The sequence below is a fragment of the Nansenia antarctica genome (assembly GCF_963989245.1).
Source record: "Nansenia antarctica genome assembly, chromosome: 4".
Classification (NCBI taxonomy): Eukaryota; Metazoa; Chordata; class Actinopteri; order Argentiniformes; family Microstomatidae; genus Nansenia; species Nansenia antarctica.
Genome location: NC_137689.1, coordinates 55,598,196 through 55,620,063, shown reverse-complemented (window position 1 = coordinate 55,620,063; position 21,868 = coordinate 55,598,196). Strand labels below are relative to the sequence as shown.

General features: G+C 44.8%; 1 protein-coding gene across 1 annotated transcript; it reads right to left on the bottom strand.

Moving 5' to 3' along the window:
• Window positions 1-834: 834 nt before the first annotated feature.
• Window positions 835-15,626, bottom strand: setd1ba (SET domain containing 1B, histone lysine methyltransferase a). The gene is made up of 18 exons (XM_080530378.1): window positions 15,496-15,626; window positions 15,157-15,311; window positions 14,712-14,810; window positions 14,123-14,393; window positions 12,807-12,928; window positions 11,031-12,131; window positions 8,641-9,369; window positions 7,856-8,035; window positions 7,624-7,711; window positions 7,257-7,465; window positions 6,939-7,002; window positions 6,347-6,817; window positions 4,811-6,199; window positions 4,314-4,480; window positions 3,921-4,046; window positions 3,679-3,798; window positions 3,339-3,476; window positions 835-3,098 (listed from the first exon to the last, which is right to left on the bottom strand). The coding sequence occupies exons 1-18, from the start codon at window positions 15,554-15,556 to the stop codon at window positions 2,925-2,927; spliced, it is 5,664 nt and encodes a 1,887-aa protein (XP_080386504.1). The 5' UTR covers window positions 15,557-15,626; the 3' UTR covers window positions 835-2,924.
• Window positions 15,627-21,868: the final 6,242 nt, after the last annotated feature.

Below are 21,868 nucleotides of genomic sequence, written 5' to 3'. Positions count from 1 at the left end.
TTGAGTGACTACAACAACCCCCAGCATTGACACTCTGACACTCTAGCTAACACATACTGACAGAAGGGCTTTGTTGATGCATGTTGGTTTATTCACACATCTCACTGATGGTTTCAACATGCAGGTGTCTGCTAAATGCCAAAAATGTCAATGAAACAAATGCTTTGTACCAGTATGTGTCTGTGCATACTGGGGAAGTAATGTGAATGTAAAATGATCATGTAATTGCTCCTTCTGAACAGAGAAACAACTCATCAAATAATAAACATATTAAATCATTTGAAAAAAATGCCTTTATTCTCAATTATTTTCTTTTTCATACATTTGTTGTGTAATAAATAGACATGAGAAACAGGCTGATGACTCCACCCAATTCCCATGGCAATTCTGCACCTTAATGCTTTTATCCTTTCTCCACACTGCAAACAGATTTTCATAGAATTTACAAGAGAAAATAAAAAATAAAGCTTGACACAAGCTGAAAATACTGCCACCAGCTCTGTGTTTACTCCGTCTGTCACATAGATCTCTCCGAGCTGTACTTCTGTAGCAAATCCCCAGGAACAAAAATATATATATATTCACAGTTAAACTATTTACACATTTTAAGATTACAAAGGAAATGGGCAGAACGATGAAGACGTTTCTACAAGAAACAATCTTTCAAAGGGAAGTGGAGATCTTTTTTTCTGTACAAGATGCACCTTTGCTTAAATAAACAATTCAACCCTTGTTTTTCATTTTACAGACGATTCCTTTTTTTACTGTTCCCTGAAAATATCTTTTTAAATACTCAGTCTTTTTTTTTTGTTTGAAAAAAGGAAAGATGCATCATTTTAAGTATTCTCCCTGTGAAGATAAAAAAAAAAAAAAAAAGCTTCAGGTCTTCTATACAAGTGATCCTGTACAATATAAACATCACGGTCGTAAAAAAAAAACTTCTCTGTAAGCTAGCTATCCAACTGAATGAGAAGCAATGAATGACTTGGTCTTCAGAGTTGTGATTGGCTAGGAGAGCGTAGGCAGAAGTGCAAGCCTCTCGTGCATTCACAAACAGCAACAATTCTTGATATTGACAGACTGAATAGACGACAGTCATGTGAGAACTGAATACACAAACAGAGGACTGGGGGTTGGGGGGGTCTCAGTGTGGTGGTGGTGATGAAGCGAGGGTTACTTTAGAAAGACTTGTGTACAGTGAGGAGAATACTGAGCAGACTGTAGAACAGCCCTACCATGTTACAGCTGAAGCAGCACTATGGGGGTGAATACACCTGAACCAATCACCACCAACACATAACAGGTGAAGTAAAAACAATATCACGTACATGACATGACACACATTCATTGAACACAATACAAACACATTCACACTGGTGAAAATAGACAGCATTTCATAATAGTGCGTAAGCGCTGGCAGAGTTGGAAGCGGCAGCTTTCAGGAACACTTTTGCCATGTAGTCACGTACCTCTTGAGGCTTACATTTATGGCACTTACGATTCTGCTTCAATTTATACCGTCTTATCTAATAGCCTCAGCAAGCAGCCTAACATGGGTGCATGTCATGAGAGAAAAGAGGGCATGAAGCATTTCAATAGTCTGCAAAAACCTCATCTGCAGTCTCATTGTGCAGTGATTGTAGCTGAGATTGTTGGTAATGGAAGGAATTATGTGCCTACGGTTGCTTGTTATAATAGTACATTACAATAGGGTGTAAAGATTGTGTTATAGAATAACTTTTTTCGGATTATACAACTATGGTACCCAGCTTGCATTTTGTTTTCAACATTGCATTTCTTTCTACAGTATGGCCAAAAGGGGGCAGCACACTCATACTCATTCTCACTCACATACACTCTCTCCCCAACACAAACATACACACACATACACACATGAACAATAGTGTCTTTGGAGAAACAAGACATTCTCTTAACAAGAATAAAAAAGGATGGAAAAAATACTGGAATATCCTTAATACCATTTGTTAAATCTCTGAAGACATATACCTTGATTTTGCATAAAGTAACAGACAGCAGCATAATATGTTTTGCTGGTATGAGCAGGTGTGGCTTGATCTGAACTCCACACATTCTGTAGCCTAAATTATATTATTTTTCTGAATTTACAATGACAACCATGGTATATAAAATGGGGGTTAAGGAAGTGAAGGCATCCCCATAGGTTATTCAATAGGTAGCAAGCGTAATCCTCAGGACCCCTACCCTACTTCCTGTCTGTGCCACTATGACCACCACATGGTTAGAATAGTGTAGTCTCCTGTGGGGGTGGCCATGTCCCTCCCACAGAGACCAGTGTTTTATTGTGCGTGTCAACAGTATCAATGAGCAGCTAGAAAAGTGTGTGTGTGTGTGTGTGTGTGTGTGTGTGTGTGTGTGTGTGTGTGTGTATGTGTATGAGGGGTTACGTACCACATGTGGTCTCCGTAAAGCTTATGAGAAAAGTGAGAACGGGTAAAACTGTACAAACCAATACTAGACCATGCTGATCAACTTCACTGGACGAGGGAAAGTTAAGAGTGCTGGACCAGGAAGCCAGTTGGTACAGCGTTTAGTCTAGTTAACTGGCAAAGTAGTAGAAAACCCCATGTTTCTGTCTGATTAGAGCACCTGAAATCGTAAACAATCTTTGAGTAAATATGTGTATGTATAAAACTGTCCCAGACATGTTAGCTGCACCCTATCCAGGTGTGTGATGGTAAGGGTTTTCAACCTCTGGTTCTTCCATTCCTTCCCCTTTTGTCCTTGCGTTTTTGGCATGGAGTCTCCGTGTGTGTGTGTGTGTGTGTGTGTGTGTGTGTGTGTGTCCAGGGAATGGGGGGGGGGGGGTTGGGTTGGGGACAATGGTTGGGGACAGTGCTTGTAGTTTCTATAAGTTTCTCTCCTTGGCCAGGTGTTAATTAACACTAGTTCAATGTCCCCCTACAGTTCTCTGCCCCACACAAGCATGGGATCTTCTCATCCTCGATGGGGAACTTGTAGTCGTAGGTGATCTCCTCGTTGACGTTGATGGGTTGTCGGGAGTAAATGACGATCTTCTTCTGCGCCTCCACTGTGATTACCTTAGCATAGCAGTTGGGCTGTGATGGAACGAAGCAGAGAATAGTGTTAGCGTCAATGACTTTGTTGTCAGGGTGATTTGGGGCAGCAGTACGAGCTTTACTGACATATTTACAGGCTTGCTGGATAAAATACAGGGGGGGGATGGAAATGACTCTCACATGTTGTCTGTTGTAGAACAGAATTTCAATAGTTTGTGATTAGATAGAAAATAAGCCATGCATCCTATAGCTCTTCAGGAGACGTCTAAGTGGTCTTACGTTGCAGCTGTGGTTGATGAAGCGGGCGAAGTTGCCACACTTGGTGGCGTCTATGATGGTGTCGTGGTCCACACGGAACATGTAGCTGCTCCCGATGCCCTCGTCCTCGTAGCGCTTCTCACGCATGTCAGCGATCACCTGGACAGAGAGGCGGGGCTTAGACAGGTCACACTCACTTCAACCTGGCTTAACCTCAACACTGGGCTGGATCACGAGACCCTTTGTCAGCTAGAACAGACCGTCATGTGTCGTAGTGCTGTGTCACGACTAGGATCTATCTGGGTCTATTTGGTGTAGTGTGTGTGTGTACATGATCTCACTCAGATTGCCCTGTACTCACCTGTCTGATGTTCTGACCCACGTACTCAATCACCATCTCATCAGCAGCGATGGGCTCCTGGGCAAACAGGCCCCAGTCATGGATACCAGACTTACAGAACCGGATCTTCTTCTTACGGAACTGGGGGAAGGTGAAGCAAAAAAAAAAGGACAGATTGAAGTGGTGCAGCAGCCTTGCGTTGACCCATTTATACATGTCGAGGACAAAAGCGGGTGACTGTGTGTGCGGTGTGCTGCGGCTACCTTCAGCTGGTTGAACTTGAGCAGGTCGCTGTCACAGCTGAAAGAGGACAGCAGGCGGCGCTGTTCCGATCTGCGCTCAGACCCAGCTCTGGCAGAGACATGGACCTGGGCAGGAATACTCATACCCTGCAGGGAGAGGGAGGGATGGGGGGGGGGGGGACGGACGACATAACACGAGTCAAGTTAAAAACCCTTTCAGACACACAGACAGATCTTGCGGCGAGGCACTGCCTGCCAGACACAAACAAAACGCATGCTGACAAAAAAAAAAACACCCAGACAAACAAAGACACACAAACACAGACACCCTTGCTGAGTGTTGCCCCTTGTGTGTGTCCCTTCCGTCTTAGCTGAACTGAACTCTCCTCCTCAACCTCAGGCCCTGAGACAAACCTGGGTGTCCATGGGTGTCTCCTCTGATTGCAGCTGGGTGCTCTTGAGGTATTTGATTTTGTCCTTCTTGTCGATCTTGTAATAGCCCTCGCTGCGGGCGCAGCCAGTCATGTGATCCCTCATCCCATCGTCTCTCCTCTTCCTCTTCACGCCAGGGATGTTGGTAGGTGCAGAGGAGTCAAGGGTAACATTGAGGAACTTTTGGAAACAGTTAAGACTTGTTGTGTTGCTAAAATCATGACGACCATTTCTCTTTTTTCTTTTTACACAAAACATACTAAAATCAGCTGGGCAGTGGGACAATTTGACGTTGTTACCTGCTATTGTCAAATCGCATGCAGTCCTACATGCATTGTGTGTGTTATTGAGAGAAGACAGCAGAGGGCGCTAGCATTGCCAGTTTTCACACAGAAAGTGCATTATTGTTCTTATTAAAAGTAACATAACAAACCATATGCGGTGGTACATGTCTAGTACACATGACTGGTACACGTCACCTCTCTCTGACAGCCGGTAGTAAAGGATATGAGGATGCTGGACCCACAGCGTGTCGTTGAGCCAGTCGTTCCCGTTGTCCTGCTGGAGCATCTTGTCATAGGTGACCTGCAGGTGACGGATGTCCTCCTCGTCGATGCCGTCGTTCCAGATGTCGTACAGGATGGTCATCTCCTCGAACTCGGTGCGCGGGTTGAAGCAGGGCGGGGTCACGGGGGACAGGCTGTCCAGCAGCAGCAGCTCCCCCCACCCTCGCCGTGCCCTCCGAGCGGGCTTCGGAGCAGGCTCCTCCTCCTCGTAAAGCAGGTATCTGTCCACGGGGAGAAGAGCCGTCTGACACTGCGCTGCCTCTCCTTCCCGGAAGTCCAGTCCCTTGGCGGAGGCGTCCAGTCCGGCGTGGCGGGGGATGTCGGGGAGACCGGCGGCGGCTGTGTCTGCTGATAGCTGCCTGAGCTGTGCGTCGTGCGGCAGAGACGGGGGCATGCAGGTGGGGATCACCGACAGTTCCATGGACTCCATGGGAGGGGCGACCGCGGGCGCCTTTTTGCTCTTCGGCCGTCCGGGTTTCCTCTTGGGTGGGGTGGCGTCGGGGAGCGGGGGGACGTCTACGGCTGGGACACTAGGCAGATCTTTGGGCACGCTGGCTAGAACCGCCTCTCCTGGGTGGGGCAACGCCGAGTCGTGCAGGGAGCCCGGCGGCAGGCCCACGCTGAGGGGGGGTTCCTTGAACACGGGCCTGTCCTCCAGGCTCTCTGACGAGGCTTTCCTGTGCATGGACAGGAGGCTGGCGGCCAGGGCCGTGGGGTCGGGGAAGACCGGGGTGAAGGTCAGGTCCCTGCCGGGGGTTCGAGGGATACCGGCGCTCAGGACAGGGGACTGGGCCGGGTAGGAGAACGGGCTGCCGTGGATGTGGGGGGAGCTTAGCGACAGGCTGTTGCCAGTCAGTGGGGCATCGCTGCCGGGCGTGACGGGGGGCATGGTGTCTGTACTCTGGGACTTGCCCAGCCCCCGGGCGCGGTCCATCAGGTCCCTGCCAGGCGTGCGCGGGACGTCCTCATCTGTGGACAGTCTGGCCCTGTGGGCGAGGTCAGGTAGGGGCACGGGGGGCGGCAGGAGGAGAGAGCGGACGTCCATGGCTGGGTTGGGGGGCAGGGGGAGGTGCATGGCGGGGACAGGTCTGGGGAGGGGTGCGCCTGGCTCCAGGGGTGCGGGGGGGGCTCCTCGACCAGGGGTGCAGGGCAGGTCCTCGTCGTGCCCTTTGGGTCGCGTGTCCAGGTCGCTGTCGGCCAGAGAGCCTGTAGGGGTGGGCGGCCGGAGGTTCCCCACGTCCTCCTGAGGCTCGGCCTTGGATGCGGGGACGCCGACCTCCAGATCAATCTCTGGATCCTCAGCTGAAAGGCAACCGACCGTCATTATCAACCAGAACTCAACATAACAGAATCAATATTGTAAAAGAGACACCTCTACAGTCATTGTCAATACAGTTTTTTTTTTTTTTTTTAAATGTCTGAAGTGAGATGATCGGAGAGGGGTCAAACCTGGGACACCTTTAGGTGAGGGGGGACGGAGGTCCTCTGGGATGGTCCTGCCAGGGCCCACTGCCTCCTCTCCCTCGCTAACGGCTCTGTGGTTGGGCTTGTGTCCCAGCCGCTCCCTGGCCCTCTGCTCCTCCTTAGAGACAGCTGGCTCTGAGGGCTCCTCCTCTGGGGGGAGCCCTGGGGGAGTGCTGGGGGCCTTGGGCGGTGGCGGCACCACCACCACCACCTCCTCCTCTACCTCCTCTACCTCCTCCTCCTCTTCAGACGAGGAAGACGAGGAGGACGAGGACGAGGATGATGACGAGGTCACGACCCTGGCCTCTTCTTTATCATCGTCTACCGCTAACTCTGTCTCCTCTTCCTCCGCCTCCTCTACCTCCTCCTCCTCTGAACTGGACTCATAGTCGGAGGAGTCTCCACTTTCTGCCGAGGAGTCAGAGTCGGCTTTAGAGGATGCTGAACTGACAGCGTCTGTGCGAAGGGGGCAAAGGGAGACAGGTTACCAAGGCAGAGTTCTCACACTCGCGCGCGCACACACTCACACTCACACTCACACTCACACTCACACTCACACTCACGAGTCTGTATTTACCTTCGTCTGATGAATCAGATGATCCACTCTCGCTGGACGAGTCTGCATCCTCTCCTTCACTTTCCTGGAAGACCCAAGTCTCATCAGCATTTTTAGAACGTCTCTATATGAAGGTTACGTTATGACTCAGGTTGCCTTAATCCAGTACCATGTGATACATGTGTAGCTAAAGCCTCAGCTGAAGGCAGAGATATATATATAAATATATATATATATATATATAGAGAGAGAGAGAGAGAGTATATGGTTTTGGTTAAAGGTTGAGTTGTTGTTTCATATTTCACCCATTCACTCTAGTCTACACCAGGGGAGGCTCACCTTGCCCGACGACAACCTCTCAGAGGCCTCCGTTTCATCAGGCTCCTCCTCTCTGTCAGATAGAGACTCCTCCTTCCCAGACGTCTCCTCTTGCTCCTCCCCCTCGCTGTCCAGCGCCAGGGGCCGTGCGTGTCGCCGTCGTCCCGACGAGCCGTCGGTATCCGACCTGGACCCGTCGGCAGGGAGGTCCGCTGTGTCGCGGTCCCGCTCTGGTTAACCCAGGACAGAGGGAAACGTTACAAAACTAGCAATCATTTGGAACAGGTCTGGTGTGAGGGAGTCTTCTCAAATTTGAGGGAGATTTAGCCAGAATATTAGGACTGGGCATCATTTACGGATTCCCCCCCCTTTAGGCCCTGTAGTTTACCTTCATCCTCCAGCTCATCGTCCACAGGAGTGGACGGCCGCGCTCGCTTAGTGTCGCCAGTGGAAGTGGCTTCAGGCTTCCTCTTCACCTGAACACAAAGCAACCAGCGTCAATAGACTATAGCAGTTAGTAATACACTCGGCCAAAGGCAAAATGTTAGAGTATCTTGTCGTTTCAACACAGAGGCTTTCTTTAGCCAAGTCCTAAACGGTAGGAGGGGTGCCAATGTTACCTTGAAGGAGGGCAGGCGGATGGCTCCTCGGAGGCCGATGCCCAGGCCCATACCCTCATAGCCCAACCCCTCGCCCTTGTTCCAGTTCTCCAGCAAGCTGGAGCCCATGGTCTCTTTGGGTTTAGGCTTCTCCTTCTCCTCCTCTTTCCCCTCCCCAGCCTTCACTGGAGTCAAGGACGCCTGCAGGAACAACAACAGGACAGTGTGATTAACGTCTCTTATCTGGCTAACACAGCAGAATGTGTGGGTGCAACACTTTGGGAAGTCAGGAGGACCTTAACAGTCACATCATTAACACAGCTCTCAGAGTTTCTAGGAATTACAAAAGTTCTATTTTCTAAGTTCTAATGTTCAATCTATTGGATTCATGAGATGTCAACCCATGTGCTAATGTGCACCTACCATGCTGTCACTGTCCATCATTAAAATAAATACTTCATCAGAAGCTAGTATGCAACATTATATTATATTTTACAAGTTCAATTGAGTTTTTCTAGTTTGAAACATAGCAGGGTTTTTAAATGTGGCAGACTGGCAGTCCAACAAAACATTCTTTTGTATCCAAGCAACACATTCTACCATTCTTTAGACACATTCTACCAAAGAATTGATGTATATAGAATTGATGTAACTACAAAATCTTGAGGAGGATACATCTTCACTGTCAACCTATGTTTACAAGCCTGTGCTTAGTGGACTCTTAAAATGTTAAGTGCCATTTGATATAATCTAACTGACTCTCAATCTCAGAATTCTGTGAGAGATGGCTCAGGTGGATAACTCACCTTGGCCGAGTGCTCCTTCTTGTCCCACCATTCATCAAAAGCCCTGAAGGCCACCACCTCCACCATCTTACGATTGAGATCCCTCTTCATGATGGCCTTCAGCTCCTTGACGATGACCAATAGCACCCCGTCCACCGTGGCCTTGTGGGGGTCTTCCTTCTTAGCCTCGTACCCGGGAGGAGGAACGGCAGGGTTAAACTTGGGCATGTTGGGGTTGGGCCATGGTTGCCCGTGCCCCGCTGCACTACTAGCTGGGGTGCTACCCATGGACAGAGGCTGGTAGGGACCCCCAAACGGCATGGCCCCAGTCCCAGCTGGAGCTGCCCCACCCGCACCCATGAACTGGGGGTAGGGGTAGGCTCTCTGGTTCTGGGCCATGCGACTCAGCATCTGGGTCTGCATCTGGAAGGACATGTGAACACTGCCCCACTGAGGCAGGCAGCTGATCAGGTCCATGGGCATCATGGGCACCATGCCAGGGGGGTAGGGGTGCAGATGAGGCAGCATTCCAGGTGGGTGACCTGGCACAGCAGTGAGGTGGTGGGGAGGAAGAGGGAAGCCCGCTTGAGGAGGTAGAGGTGGGAAGCCGGGGGGGAGGATGGAGATGGTCTGCATGGGGGACACAGCAGAGTTGATCACGATGCCCTTGGCACAGTCACCACTGGTGGTCGGTGATCCAGGCATCTCCTCGTCAGAGATCTCCATGTCTTCACCTGAGGACTGGTGGCTCTGTGGGAGAGATGACGGGTCAGGACATCTACATCACCTTCTAGGGCACAATGTGCCTGACTGTCCATCTGAACAGTAAGCAAACTAGCCCTTAGCCTCCCTATATCCCCCCCATATATGCAATCAACTCTCCCTGTCCCTTCATTAAAAAAAAAAAAACAGGTTCTCCACACTCCAAACCTTGACATTAGTGTCTAAAATATGCCCTGCTTGCATTTAGCAGGATGTGATTATTTCCTAATCCCTCAAAACAGCAACAGCCAATCGCTTGAAGGATGAGCCAAATCTAAAGATAGTTTAGACCAAGTGTTGGCACACACATCAAGTATACCCTTGACTTTTTGGTAACAAATTCAAACACAGCTGTTGATTCAAATGTCCTTGAATAGCTGTGAAATCAAACATAAACGACTAACAATTATTCAACAAAGGCTTACACAACATCATCCCGCAACAAAGGGATCAAACAAAACAATTGGAACACACAGTAACAAGCTTCAATAAAATAACAAATGAATCATATCACCAATGGAATGTAACTGTCATGACCCATTTCCCAAAACAACACCAACATCTGGGTTAAATCCAGTTAAATCATGCCAAATTCAACTGGCAAGGGGAGTGGATTGTATGCGAAAGTGACCATTTGTGATAACGTGAAACATGAAAAGCTGTAGCCAATCCTGTTAGGCTGAATAGAACCAGGAAGTGTGGGGTTGACCAGAGCTAACGACCTGTGCCTTGTTCTCCCTAACAACACGCCTCATGAGCGTCAGACAGAGGAAGTGAAAGTGTTCTACTCCCCAACAGCACAGCACCGGAGGTAAACCTGCTACCATAGGCCATAGGAGTATAGGCTTGTTCATCCAAGTGAGTACTGAACGTAAGGAAAGGGGCCCGTCACTCATCTGGTGGTGCATTACATCCTAAACATGACATTTTTGGAAGTATTGTTTTGTTGATAGGAAGCTTGATTGACTACTGACTACTTGAAACAATACACTGGGTTGTAAAGGCCCTACATCTAACAGCAGCGATGCAGGTTAGTTTGCCTAGCAAATTGCTCAGGGACATTAGTTTAACACGTCTGGAAATGATTGTTCCTTCGATTTTTGCATCTACTGGTTACCCAACAGAAGGACTATAGAAAAAATGACCTCAACATTTATAAGGACGACATGAAGAGGGCATGATTAATAATAAGTGAACTAGTTCTGAAAATGTAAACACAGCCTCAAATACGGTACTCTGTATCACTGTACGTTGTTGATAAATTCACACATTGCCCAATTTGGAACAAACCCAAATAGCTCAGCCACTGCTTTCATACAGCCGTGAAAGCTGTGAAACCAGAGTGAACCACTTCCTCTCCTGGCAGACAGGCTGAGACAGGAGAATGAAACAAAAGGGAAAGTGCAGGCTGCCATCACTCACTGAAGCCTGTGCTTACTTCCTGCACTTCCTGTGCCCCCTCTGTAACTGCTAAATGGATCCGGCTGCAACCAAACACTATTACAACACTATCGCGGTATCTAACTTATTCTATCCACAACCATTTTTGAACATTGGATCTTACTCAAAGTGCCTGTTTGTCCTTGTCAAGTAATAGGGATAGTTAAACATAATCCAAAATAAATGATGATGTTGCCATTGGTTCCTACCGTATCCATTTTGTCCGTGGGTGTGTGATTTCCGAGGCGATCACTGGAGGAGTTCATCTTCCCTTGGATGTGGTCCGGAGAGCAGACCCTCTTGACGAGAGAAGCAGTTCCGGGGATGGGGTCTTCATCGTCAGAGTCTGGCAACGGCGTGGGGCTTATATCCTCCAGCCCCGTACTACAGGGGCGAGAAGTGCGCTGGGACCCCCCTGTGAAAGGGGGGATGGGGGACAGCTGAGAGGAAGAGGAGGAGATGGGGCTGCCCTCCATGCGCACCTCAGTGTCTGAGTCACGCTCAGCCAGGAAGGGTAGCTTTGGCCTTTTCTCCTTCAGGAGCATCTCGATACGGGAGTCCAGGCTATTTCGCTCTGACTCCAGGGTAGGGGTGCCGGGGGAGGGGCAGTGCTCTGGAGTCCTGGGAGGCGGGGTGCTCGGATGGGCCTCAGGCTCCGGAGGGGGTTCTGGGATGGGTGGTGTCTCTGGCTTCTCCTTGACAGGCATGAAATCGGTGGTAGGGGGCTGGGGGGGTCTCCGGTATTCGGACTCCCGCTGCACGGGTGGGTGGAAGGCTGGCTCTGAGGGGGGGTACGCAGGGGGCATGGGGGCCTGGTAGGGGGAGAAGGCTGACTTAAAGCTGGCGCTGGCAGGGGGAGGTGGCGTGTGGGCAAAGGATGGTGCAGAGGGGGGGGGTTCAGGTGGGGCAGGTGGGTGCTGCTTGAAGGGGGCAGGTTCAGAGGGGGTGTTGCGGTAAGAGGATCCACTAGAACTAGAACCAGTGCCATGGACATAGCGCCTCTCCGGTCTGCGGTTGTAGGCGTCCTGGAACTTGCTCTCGTGCCGGCGAGACTTGTAGCCTCCAGAGCCTTCGGCCCTGTTGGACTGGTAGGAAGGGGTGGTCTGCCTACTGGAGTAGTTGGAGTCCTGAGAGAAGGGGGTGCTTGTCTGTCTTGGGGTGTGGGGGGTGCCCTGGGACTGCGGTGTGTCTTGCCTTAGGCTAGAGTAGGCCGTGTCCAGGGAGAGTGGGGTGGTGTTGCTGCTGGGGGTCACTGGGCCTCCCACTGCAGACGAGCTGCTTTCAGAGAGCCGGCGGAGGGGCTCACAGGCCTAGGGAGAGACAGGAGCACACGGATTTGAATGCATTCCACATTCAATTGTGGGATACATTTTAGATTTTAAATGATGGTGGTGTAGACTAGAACTAGATATGCCTTTTTAAAAACACCTCCAAATGTGGATTACTCATAATAAATCATCAAAAAGGTGTGGTGAAGGGATTGCAGAAACCTATGTATTGTGTAGTAGGACAAAGTGCAGGTTTCAATAACGTTGTCCCTTCCCTCTACAAGCTAAGGTACTAGACAACATTCCTTCCAGGGCCCCTTTTTACCACCTGCTGCACTGACAAAATGGATTAGAGATAAGGGTATCAGTTTAGATAGGACAATGATTCAGGCATGGGGGGACTAATTCACCAAGCAGGACTCTTACACAGGCTGTAAATAGTATAAGACAGAAATGACCCAACTTGGTCTCCATCTAAAAAGCACGTCTGGTGAAATGTATAGGAATATGCTGGGATGAAGAACTCATATTTACAAGTTTTTATTTCAACCAAAACAAGCTTGTAGAATAGACTAGGGAGGTTACTATTGACACAAATAAAATTAATCGAAAAAAATCATAATCGGATAAACATTAAATCTCTACATTTGTTTTGGGACATTGGCACATTTACATAGATATAACATAACACACAACAACAGGGGTGAGGAATCTTACCAAAATGGCCTCTGCCAGACTACGAGGTGACACTTCTCTAGCCTCCTCTGCCCCCACAGGGACTGTCCGTGGGGTGTAGCTGCCGTTCACCAGGAGCTGGAGGTACCTGAGGCGATTCTCACCTGAAATGATTAGAGGTTATTGTAAGGTTCAGTAAGGGTTCTGTGGAAACTTGCACTTGCCAAAGGTATAATTGAATTTACCATTAATTAGGCCCCTTGGGAGAATGTAATAATGCCCCTCGCAGTAATAGATTGTCAAGCAATAGCTGGTTATGTTCATGACATGCAGTTCTCTTTATAAGAATTATAATATTTGTTTCTTCACAATATGCTGCCACAGACTATTAAGAAGCTGACTACTAATATAAAGCAAGATTTCCCCCAAATGCATGGCAATATGTCTGCACTTAACATACACCTAGTGTGCAGTAATATCTGAGTTATGTGTGATATATTTATGCATTTCTCCACCATACTTGGATTTTATAAAAATGGAAAATCCCAAATTAAAATCTGCACATTGACACAAGAGACTATTGCACACAGATGAAAGATGTTCTCATGAAAACATTGTATTCCTTGTTTGATCCAGCTAATTGAACATGACTGAGTATAACAGGCCCTCCTGTTGATGTGAAAACAACCACTGTCTCTTTAAGAGAATGGAGAGACAGTTGCAGGATGTAAAATCATGTGTAAATTCAAGTGAGACGATACAGCTTGGGGGGGAAATTGGAAAGCCTTCCTGCTACAGCCAACTAATAGATAACCTATTGTACAATGTGTCTAGCGAGAAAGGATAAAGCAAGCGATTGTCATTTACTTTTTAAGTCAATAATAGAATAAAAGTCAAATATCATAATCAATACCCTCCCCCCCTTCAATGCACACAATGAATTAACGCCGTGTTAACTAATGTGAAACTGAAACAATGCCGACATAAAATAAAATAAACAATTATGCAAAACAAAATAGGTAAAAGTATATTTTCATGAGTGGTTGCGAAAATAGTATATCGTCAAAAGTACAGTAAAGATTAAATCATACAGTTTTGTGATACAGTTCCATGTATATACCTATGGTGTGAGGCTCGTAGGCCGAGTCCCAAACACTCATTGAGATTCAATTGCGCTGGTTACCAAGCAACCACCGTAAATGTATACACGTGACTAAATATTACCCTCCAAAAACGGAAAGACAGATGACATCTTATTTGACAATATATCTATAGAAATACTATGAAAGAGAACTACATGCATTATTGCACATTTGTTGGCTACAAATTGTCCTAAAATGTATTTTAAAATTGCTTACCTCTAGGATCAAGCTCCACGTGGATAATGTTGCCCATGACAGACGTGTTGTGAAGACTCTGGACAGCATCCTTGGCTGCTTTTACAGTCCCAAAAACAACTTTGGCGATTCCCAAATGCTTTTTGTTCCTTGGATTGTATAGAATTTCAACTTCTTCTATATCCCCATATTTCTTGCACATGTCGGTCAAGAAACCCTCTCTAATGTTATCGTTCAGCCTCGCAAATGTCACCTCCTTTGGAGGCACACGGCCTATGTAACATTCATCGATCTGGAGAGAAAAGAGAGGGGTTAGAATGAATAGGATACATTTCTTTGGACAATATCATATGTATGCCATTTATATCAGTATAGCAGCAACGTTAAACAAAAAGGAAATGCATTGCTGTAATCATTAAGGGCATTTAGCATATTGTTTGACAACCGATTATTTTTAGATGCAACATAATCCTCTTTTTTTTTCTTCTTTTTTTTTTTTTTTAAAGCAGGAGACATTCCATCAAGATAACAGCTCCAAAACTTTGGAGAGTCTCGCATCGCATCCCTCATTCTGTCAAGATCAGCAAGGGGTGTGACTGATCAGGCCAACCTTAAACTTCGGAACTGGGAGATCAGTCTCCTTGTACTTCGTCCAGTGCCGACCGATTCTCGGGTCTCGGACGATATCCACCGGTGGCATTGCAGGGTCCTGTGGAATGAACAATGATTTTACCATTCGAACAAGCAAGATGCATTGGCTACAAGCAAGATGAATAGGCTACACATGTGTGATCGATTCAATAATAATAATGGGAATTAAAACTATAAACAAACACATTTGATAGGAAACATGTTAATGTTATAACAGTTATCTACCAATGCTGCAATGTCTTTAACGACGGAATAGTGGCACATTTGATGCACTGTGTCAGGTGCAGAGACCAACGCGACCAGCCCACTAACAATGTACCTCGTAGCAATCGCGGAGCCTAGAAATGTAGCCTAAGAACTGTGTTTCTTTTTAAATTTAATGTGGATATATGCGATTCACTTACGGGCGGTTCAAAAGTCGTTCCATCGTAGCGATACAGTTTGTGAGATCCCTTTTTCAACGCTGGGTCAATAATCAACTTGTAACTTCTCCAATGGTGACTTCGTTTCTCCCCCGAACTGCAAACGGGATGGTTGTTTTCCATGCCGTTCGCCAAACCTGAGCAGAAAAACACAAGATCTGAGCCATCAGACTCGCGCACGAATACTTGTTACATTGTAGCGATACACTACAGATGTTTGACTTTGCAAATATAAGGCTATGGGAAGAAAATGGGGGTTAGAATCGTATCCCAGTTACCGAAACAGACATTACAGAGGAAGAAAAAAAAGAGCAAGCTTACTTGAACTCTGCTTTCTGCCATGGTCTTCGTTTAGCCTGTTTCTTTCCCCTGGCTTGGACATGATTTGTCCGCGATCGACTGTTTTTTTAATAATCAAACGGCGAGATCGTTTACCTCTCACTGATTACATTACATGATTTAAATGTTACTGCCTCCTTTTTGCGAGCCAACACATATTGTGTGCCTCCAGTCTGGGGTTTCTGTCTCTCCCACAATACACCACTATTGAGCGCTACCCCTCATAGAATTCGCACTTTCGATACGAGGTTCTTTTCATGTGTCTACATTCTGCGTACATTTTAATTATCAGAGCGATGCATAAATAAATAAAATATTCATTATATTTACATACCAAACAGAAAAGTGGTTGTCTGGTGGCTTTTTAGCTCAAATGTGGGATATACAATAAGTGCTGAATCTACCGGTTATATTTACACAAACGGGAAACAAGATGGACATAGGAGGTAAGGTTGTCGATGAATCTCTTAAGCGCAGGTCTGAGATCGGTTTTATTGTCATTCCTCATAGGTACGGTTCGTATTGACATATTAAAACCTGAACCTAGAGCTGTACTAAAGGCTCAATTTCGGCCATCAATATCTCAGGGAAAACATTGTCCTTAAGCTTAGATACAACTTCTGTATCCTACAAACCAAAGTGATAAAATAACTTACTTTACTTATACCGATGTATTACATATAAAACTGCAACACAATAATGCTCTCCACGGATAATCTTAGAAATAACCAAATGCCAAATATGGGGAGAGTTTAGAGTTTCCATTCATCTGAATAGCCACACGTATTGTATAATTAACTCGTTTACTTGTCTTATTGCTCTTTTGTATATTGGCAGAGATGTGACATCTATTGCAAACCTTGCTTGATATTTTGCAGTGCTTGGGCAATTGGCTGGTTAACAGTAGCAGTTCTGTCGGCCAATCAGATCGAAGCACCATTTTAGCTTCAGCTATTAGAGGCACAGCTGAGGAATCCTTCAACAGAGAGCAGAGAGAGGGGGTTGAGCGCTCTCAGCAGCCATTTTCCTGAAATGGGACTCAATGGCCAATATGGGTTTCCTTTGTTCCAAAAGGGATCTTATACTTGATTTCCTCATCTCTTTATGGACTATGATATATTACAATGATTCCTCATTTACAGGATTGAGAAGAAGGAAGATATAATAGCCTACTGGATGTTATCCCTTTGACATTTTGAACCTTTTTCTCCTCTGCCTGGAATCCATCTTTGTCCTAACTAGGTCATGGCACACCCATATAATAGCTTTTTTGTTTCTAAAGTTAAAAAGAAGTGCAGTGAATAAACAGCTTGTAGATGGAAGTTGTTAAGAGAAAAGCACAGTAAAAGTACAATTAAATTGTGTGATGGCATATTGTTGACATTGCACTGTAAATGGCCATGTATGAGTATAGCTATGAGTAAGTTAACATTTTATTAACTTTAATGTAACTAAAAGATGTAGGAAATGTGCAGTTACTGTTATTAAAGTATAAATGTTATGTTAGTGCATTGACTACAATCATAACATTTATCATGTAGAAATTGTGATTAGTAAATCAACCAACTTCTCTCTTCAATACATTCATCTGCATGCTGTTTTAACATGATCCATTAGAGGCTGAGTATAATTGCTCCTCAAATGTCAGCAAATAAAGCAGGCCATGGAGAGAAAGCAAATGGCCTTTTTCAAAAATGCTGAATCATGTTGACTGGAAATTGGCTGTTGGTTCTTGACTAAACCCCTTTGATACGTTTTCTACATTACAGAATGGTTGCCTCTCATCATCTATCACATTTGATACACCATGTAGTTACACAACAGGGACGTTTAATGCCCTGAAAGTCAGTAAGTATTCTCATTCTCACAAAATGTGCCAAATATAACTTAAAGTACTGTGAAATAAATCATGTTGAGGAGCAGATATTCAGTTTGACAAAAGTCAGAACCAAATGTGAGGGTGAAATTTGCCTGACCTTGCTTCAAGGGCATTTTAAAAATATTATTTGTGTAGAATAATAGCAGTTATTTGAAAGTGTCCTTGAAGGCTCATGAAATACTGCGTCCAACAGGAAGCAGATGGAAAAAAAAAAAAATCTGGTCAAAATATTTACCTTAATATTTTGATGAAATACATTCATCAGGCCTAAATGCAGAAGAAAGGGGGACGTTTTCATTCCCATCTTCGGATCCTTTAAATAGTGACTTTTAGTAGGGGTGGGGATGCAACTCCTAAAAAGGAAGAAAACAATTAGCCAAAAACTACTTCTCTTGAAAGACTTCTAGTGTTTAAAGCTTTTTGACCAACGTAGGCTATATAACAAATGCTGGAAAAAAAAAATCTTCAGGCAGCATCAGTGTGAGCTGTATGCAAACCAGCTCTCCTCTCTCTTCCTGAAGACAGGATTGCAGTCAAATTCCAAAACCTCGTGAATTTCAAGATATCAAACGTGAGCCTACACGACATGTAATACTTCAATGGAAATCCTATCATTTCAAAGGTAATGGATTTTGAGCTGCCTCAATGCATTAATTGTAAACAACAGCAATGTGAACATTGATTGGGCTCGTTTTAAGAAACATGTTCACCAAGGATGGATTTCATTTTCTTTTTAATTCTGTTGAAATCTTGGTAACAAAACTGACCTTAGGACATATAGAATAAAATGGTGTAATTTCTTAAATAATGTTATTCAAATGAAATACTCATTAGACACTTACAGTTAATTAAAACATGTAATCCAAGAGAGATATCTTAATTGAGAGCATTAAAATGCATTTAGGGGTAAAATTAATCTTGTAGACATCTCTCTGCTCCCCCTTGTCCAAAAACGACCTTTGATATGTAACTGTCGTTTAATGGCTTCTCTGCTGTTCTTAGTTTCAAAATGGCTTCTTCACAGACAAAGGAGATCACTGTGTGCTGGTAATGTTGCTGCGCCACTGCTGGGCGAGGTTTAGAACTTGAAAAAAGTGCTGAATCTCCCACACACGTTTGTTCATCAGAAATGTATCAATTGTGATCAAGTTGACTTAAACTGGTGGTGTGTATGTGTGTATGTGTGTGTGTAAAAGTCAGAGTGGCAGTTTGCAGCAGAATGCAAACGACAGAGCAGAGAAACATTGCATGACGCATTTAGTCCCGTCGCCTGGTTGCAGCGCTGCAGCTGACAGCTCTAAAATGGCTCTGTGGCAAACAACAGTCATCTGAGAATCTGGCTGGTTGCCATGCGTCTGAGAGAGAGAGAGAGAGAGAGAGAGTGAGAGAGAGCTGCACCCACTCACATCCATATAAGGTCAGGAACGATTTTGAACATAGTGCTGTATTTCTCTCATATGCTCAAATGGGATTCCAGGTTTTCTGCGTGTTCAATGTTTCCCCTTCAAGACAATGGTTCCATGTTGCATGTCGAGGTGTTGACCACCAGCAATCAGAAGATTGTAAGAGATGTCAGAGAGAAATGTATTCATCCAATAGGTAAAGGAGAAAAACAGGAAACCTGTTCTCTTTGTGTGTGTGTGTGTGTGTGTGTGTGTGTGTGTGTGTGTGTGTGTGTGTGTGTGTGTGTGTGTGTGTGTGTGTGTGTGTGCGTGCGCGCGCGCGTATAAAGGTTTCCTATGTTTCGATTTTCGAATTGCGTAATGCATAACTTTTTGCATAAACCGAAAATTGTGTAAGGAGTTCGTTTTAGTGGAGTCTAGTAATGGTGTGTTTTTCAAGGCAGGGTTCGAGCGCTATTATACAACTGCTCGAATAGGACAAGGACAAAATACGCGTCGAATAACAAGGTCACAAGACTAAAACGTTAAATTGCCGATGTAGTACCATTTCCCTTTGCCCTCTCCAAATAGGCCTAATATACAAGAAGGCTATGCCAGATATACCAGCAGCAATCGATCGGGCCTGATATTTTCTCGTCATGCGATCCGTCCACTCTCAGTGCCCACACCCTTATGCTGCAGGTCACGAGGCCGTATTTTTCCGTAGCAGCGTACTGGTGGATTTTGACTGTGGGTCTTAATATATATTTAATAATAGCTGATTTTGGACCAACATTGATGTATAGTGATATACTTACTTAAAACATAGATTGTCAACTTGAAATGTTCCATTTTGACTGGACGGGGCCTTATAAAATGTCAAACAAACATGTCTGCTGCAAATTGCAACAACATAACAAACACACACAGTTAGTTAGTTTGTGTGTGTCGCCTGTACGGATGTTTGTGTGTGTCGCCTGTACGGATGTTTGAGGGACGAGCCCTTCTGTACGCAGGCGGAGAAGGTATAGGCAACACTGAGGACATGGGCCTCTTGCGCAGAAGGGTAAACGACTGACTCGCAACAACCATTTTAGCCTACACATTCGTGAGTATAATGGGAGTCGTAATGTAGACTAACACGTTTTTTTTGGTAGGCAATTGGGTATTCCTTTTGTATATCCAAAATTACGCGTCGTTCTCGTCAATGGTTTGCTTTTTTGAAAAGAATATTCTTTGAGATTTGCCCACAGGCCCATTTATCCTGCCGTACATTACAGTTAGTTTTATTGCTGCCTAATGCTGTTTTAGTGCGTAGATAATATTGTGCACTTGTTTTATACAAATTCATTAAGGATTATGTAAAACTGAAAAAAGGTTTCGGGACACTTTAGGCCTACATGTAAAAAAAAAAAAAAAAAATATATATATTTATAGGCTATACCAAAAACACACCGAAGCCTAGTCATTAACCGTCTGATCTATTTTAAACTTTCGTTAACACACAAAGGGCTGGTTTCACAGACAAGGCTTAAACCTAATCTTAGACTAAAAAACATCTTCAATTGAGATTTGACATTGAAAGTGTGATTTAGTCCATGACTAGGTTTAAGTCTTTGAAACCGGCCATTGTATAGACTCTCAATTTCGGAATAAACTGATTTAGCTTCTTCGATAAAGGCTTTGCCGTTTTCAAAACAAGTAATAGTCATCCAATTGCTTGTGATAGGCTATGCCCATTGTTTCTTTAGCTGATTAATCATAAAGTATTTTGTTTTAATCGTATTACAGCTTTCCTAATCAGGACTTTCGTCACATGGGATAGAATACGATTAGGGAGGCAATATAATGCTCCCGTTCCTTTCTGTTATTATACGAAACCACAATGCATTGGCTGCGTTTAATTTTAGATTACGGGAAAATTATGTAGAAAATTAAATAAAAATGGTGTCGCATAATAAACGGCTAGTTGATTCCCTTTACACCCCCCCCCCCCTTATAAAATGATATTGACGAAACACTCCCTGTAATACTAGATTTCAGTTGTACCACTCATAATTTTTAATTGTATTGTAATTGGCTTGTATTTGTTTAACCCTTTATGCCTCTTATAACTCACTATAGTTTTTCACCTGTATTTAAAGTTTGTTATTCATAACCCTAAAAAAAAATGTTTATGTGAATTGCTTTGTAACAACCGTCTAAAACGTGCTATAAAAAGGTTATTGTTATTATTATTGGCAAATACATCATGGAACCCTGTAGATTCTGAATATTTTTTTTAATTTTATTTTTATTTATTTTTATGCATTGTCAATTGTAATAATGTGCATGCCACTGATGGGCCTATGCTGTGGTGTTATGCTCAGAATGCGTTTTATTCGCCATTAAAGTGCATGCTGTTTCAATATTATCAATGATTTCAAACAAATATGTAATGTTTACATGTTTTGATAGTTCCATATTGTTGTGAATATATAGGCCTACATTGTCATGTATTTCCTTGAAATGCTTTGATGGCATTCCTCTAGGTGGCAATGAAGCACTTGATTGAAGAGATTGTTTCACAACATGTTTAATAATTTCTTTAATTGCTAGTTGGCTCAGTTATATTTTGATATGTATTTTGCATGAATGTATGTTAAATTAATGCAAATTCAATTGGAATAAAACCACATATGAATCTGCCTTATGTTGTCTTGATATGTAATTGAGTTAAAAATCAAATGTTGCAAAAGACGTGAGAAGTCATCATCTGACATCTCTCAGAAAAGGGGTCATTGTAGAGATGCTGAACAGTGCCATAGGGTCACACTTTTGACAAATAAAGGCCTAGTATAGAACCTGTGGGGAGGTACTGTACACACATTAACACAAAGTATAGTTAAAGGTATGTTCTGGGCCCCTGAGCATCCAAAGGGACTCATAATAGAGAATTGGAGCCTCATAGGTGCGAATCAATGGAGTTGATGGCCAAGACTTGCCTGTGATCCCTGACCCCCTCTCCCGTGGGAATGGTGTTGAGTTGATCACAGTGCAGCGGCACTCCTCAGATCATCATTGATTTATTTTGCCATTCTGAGAGGGAGGACAC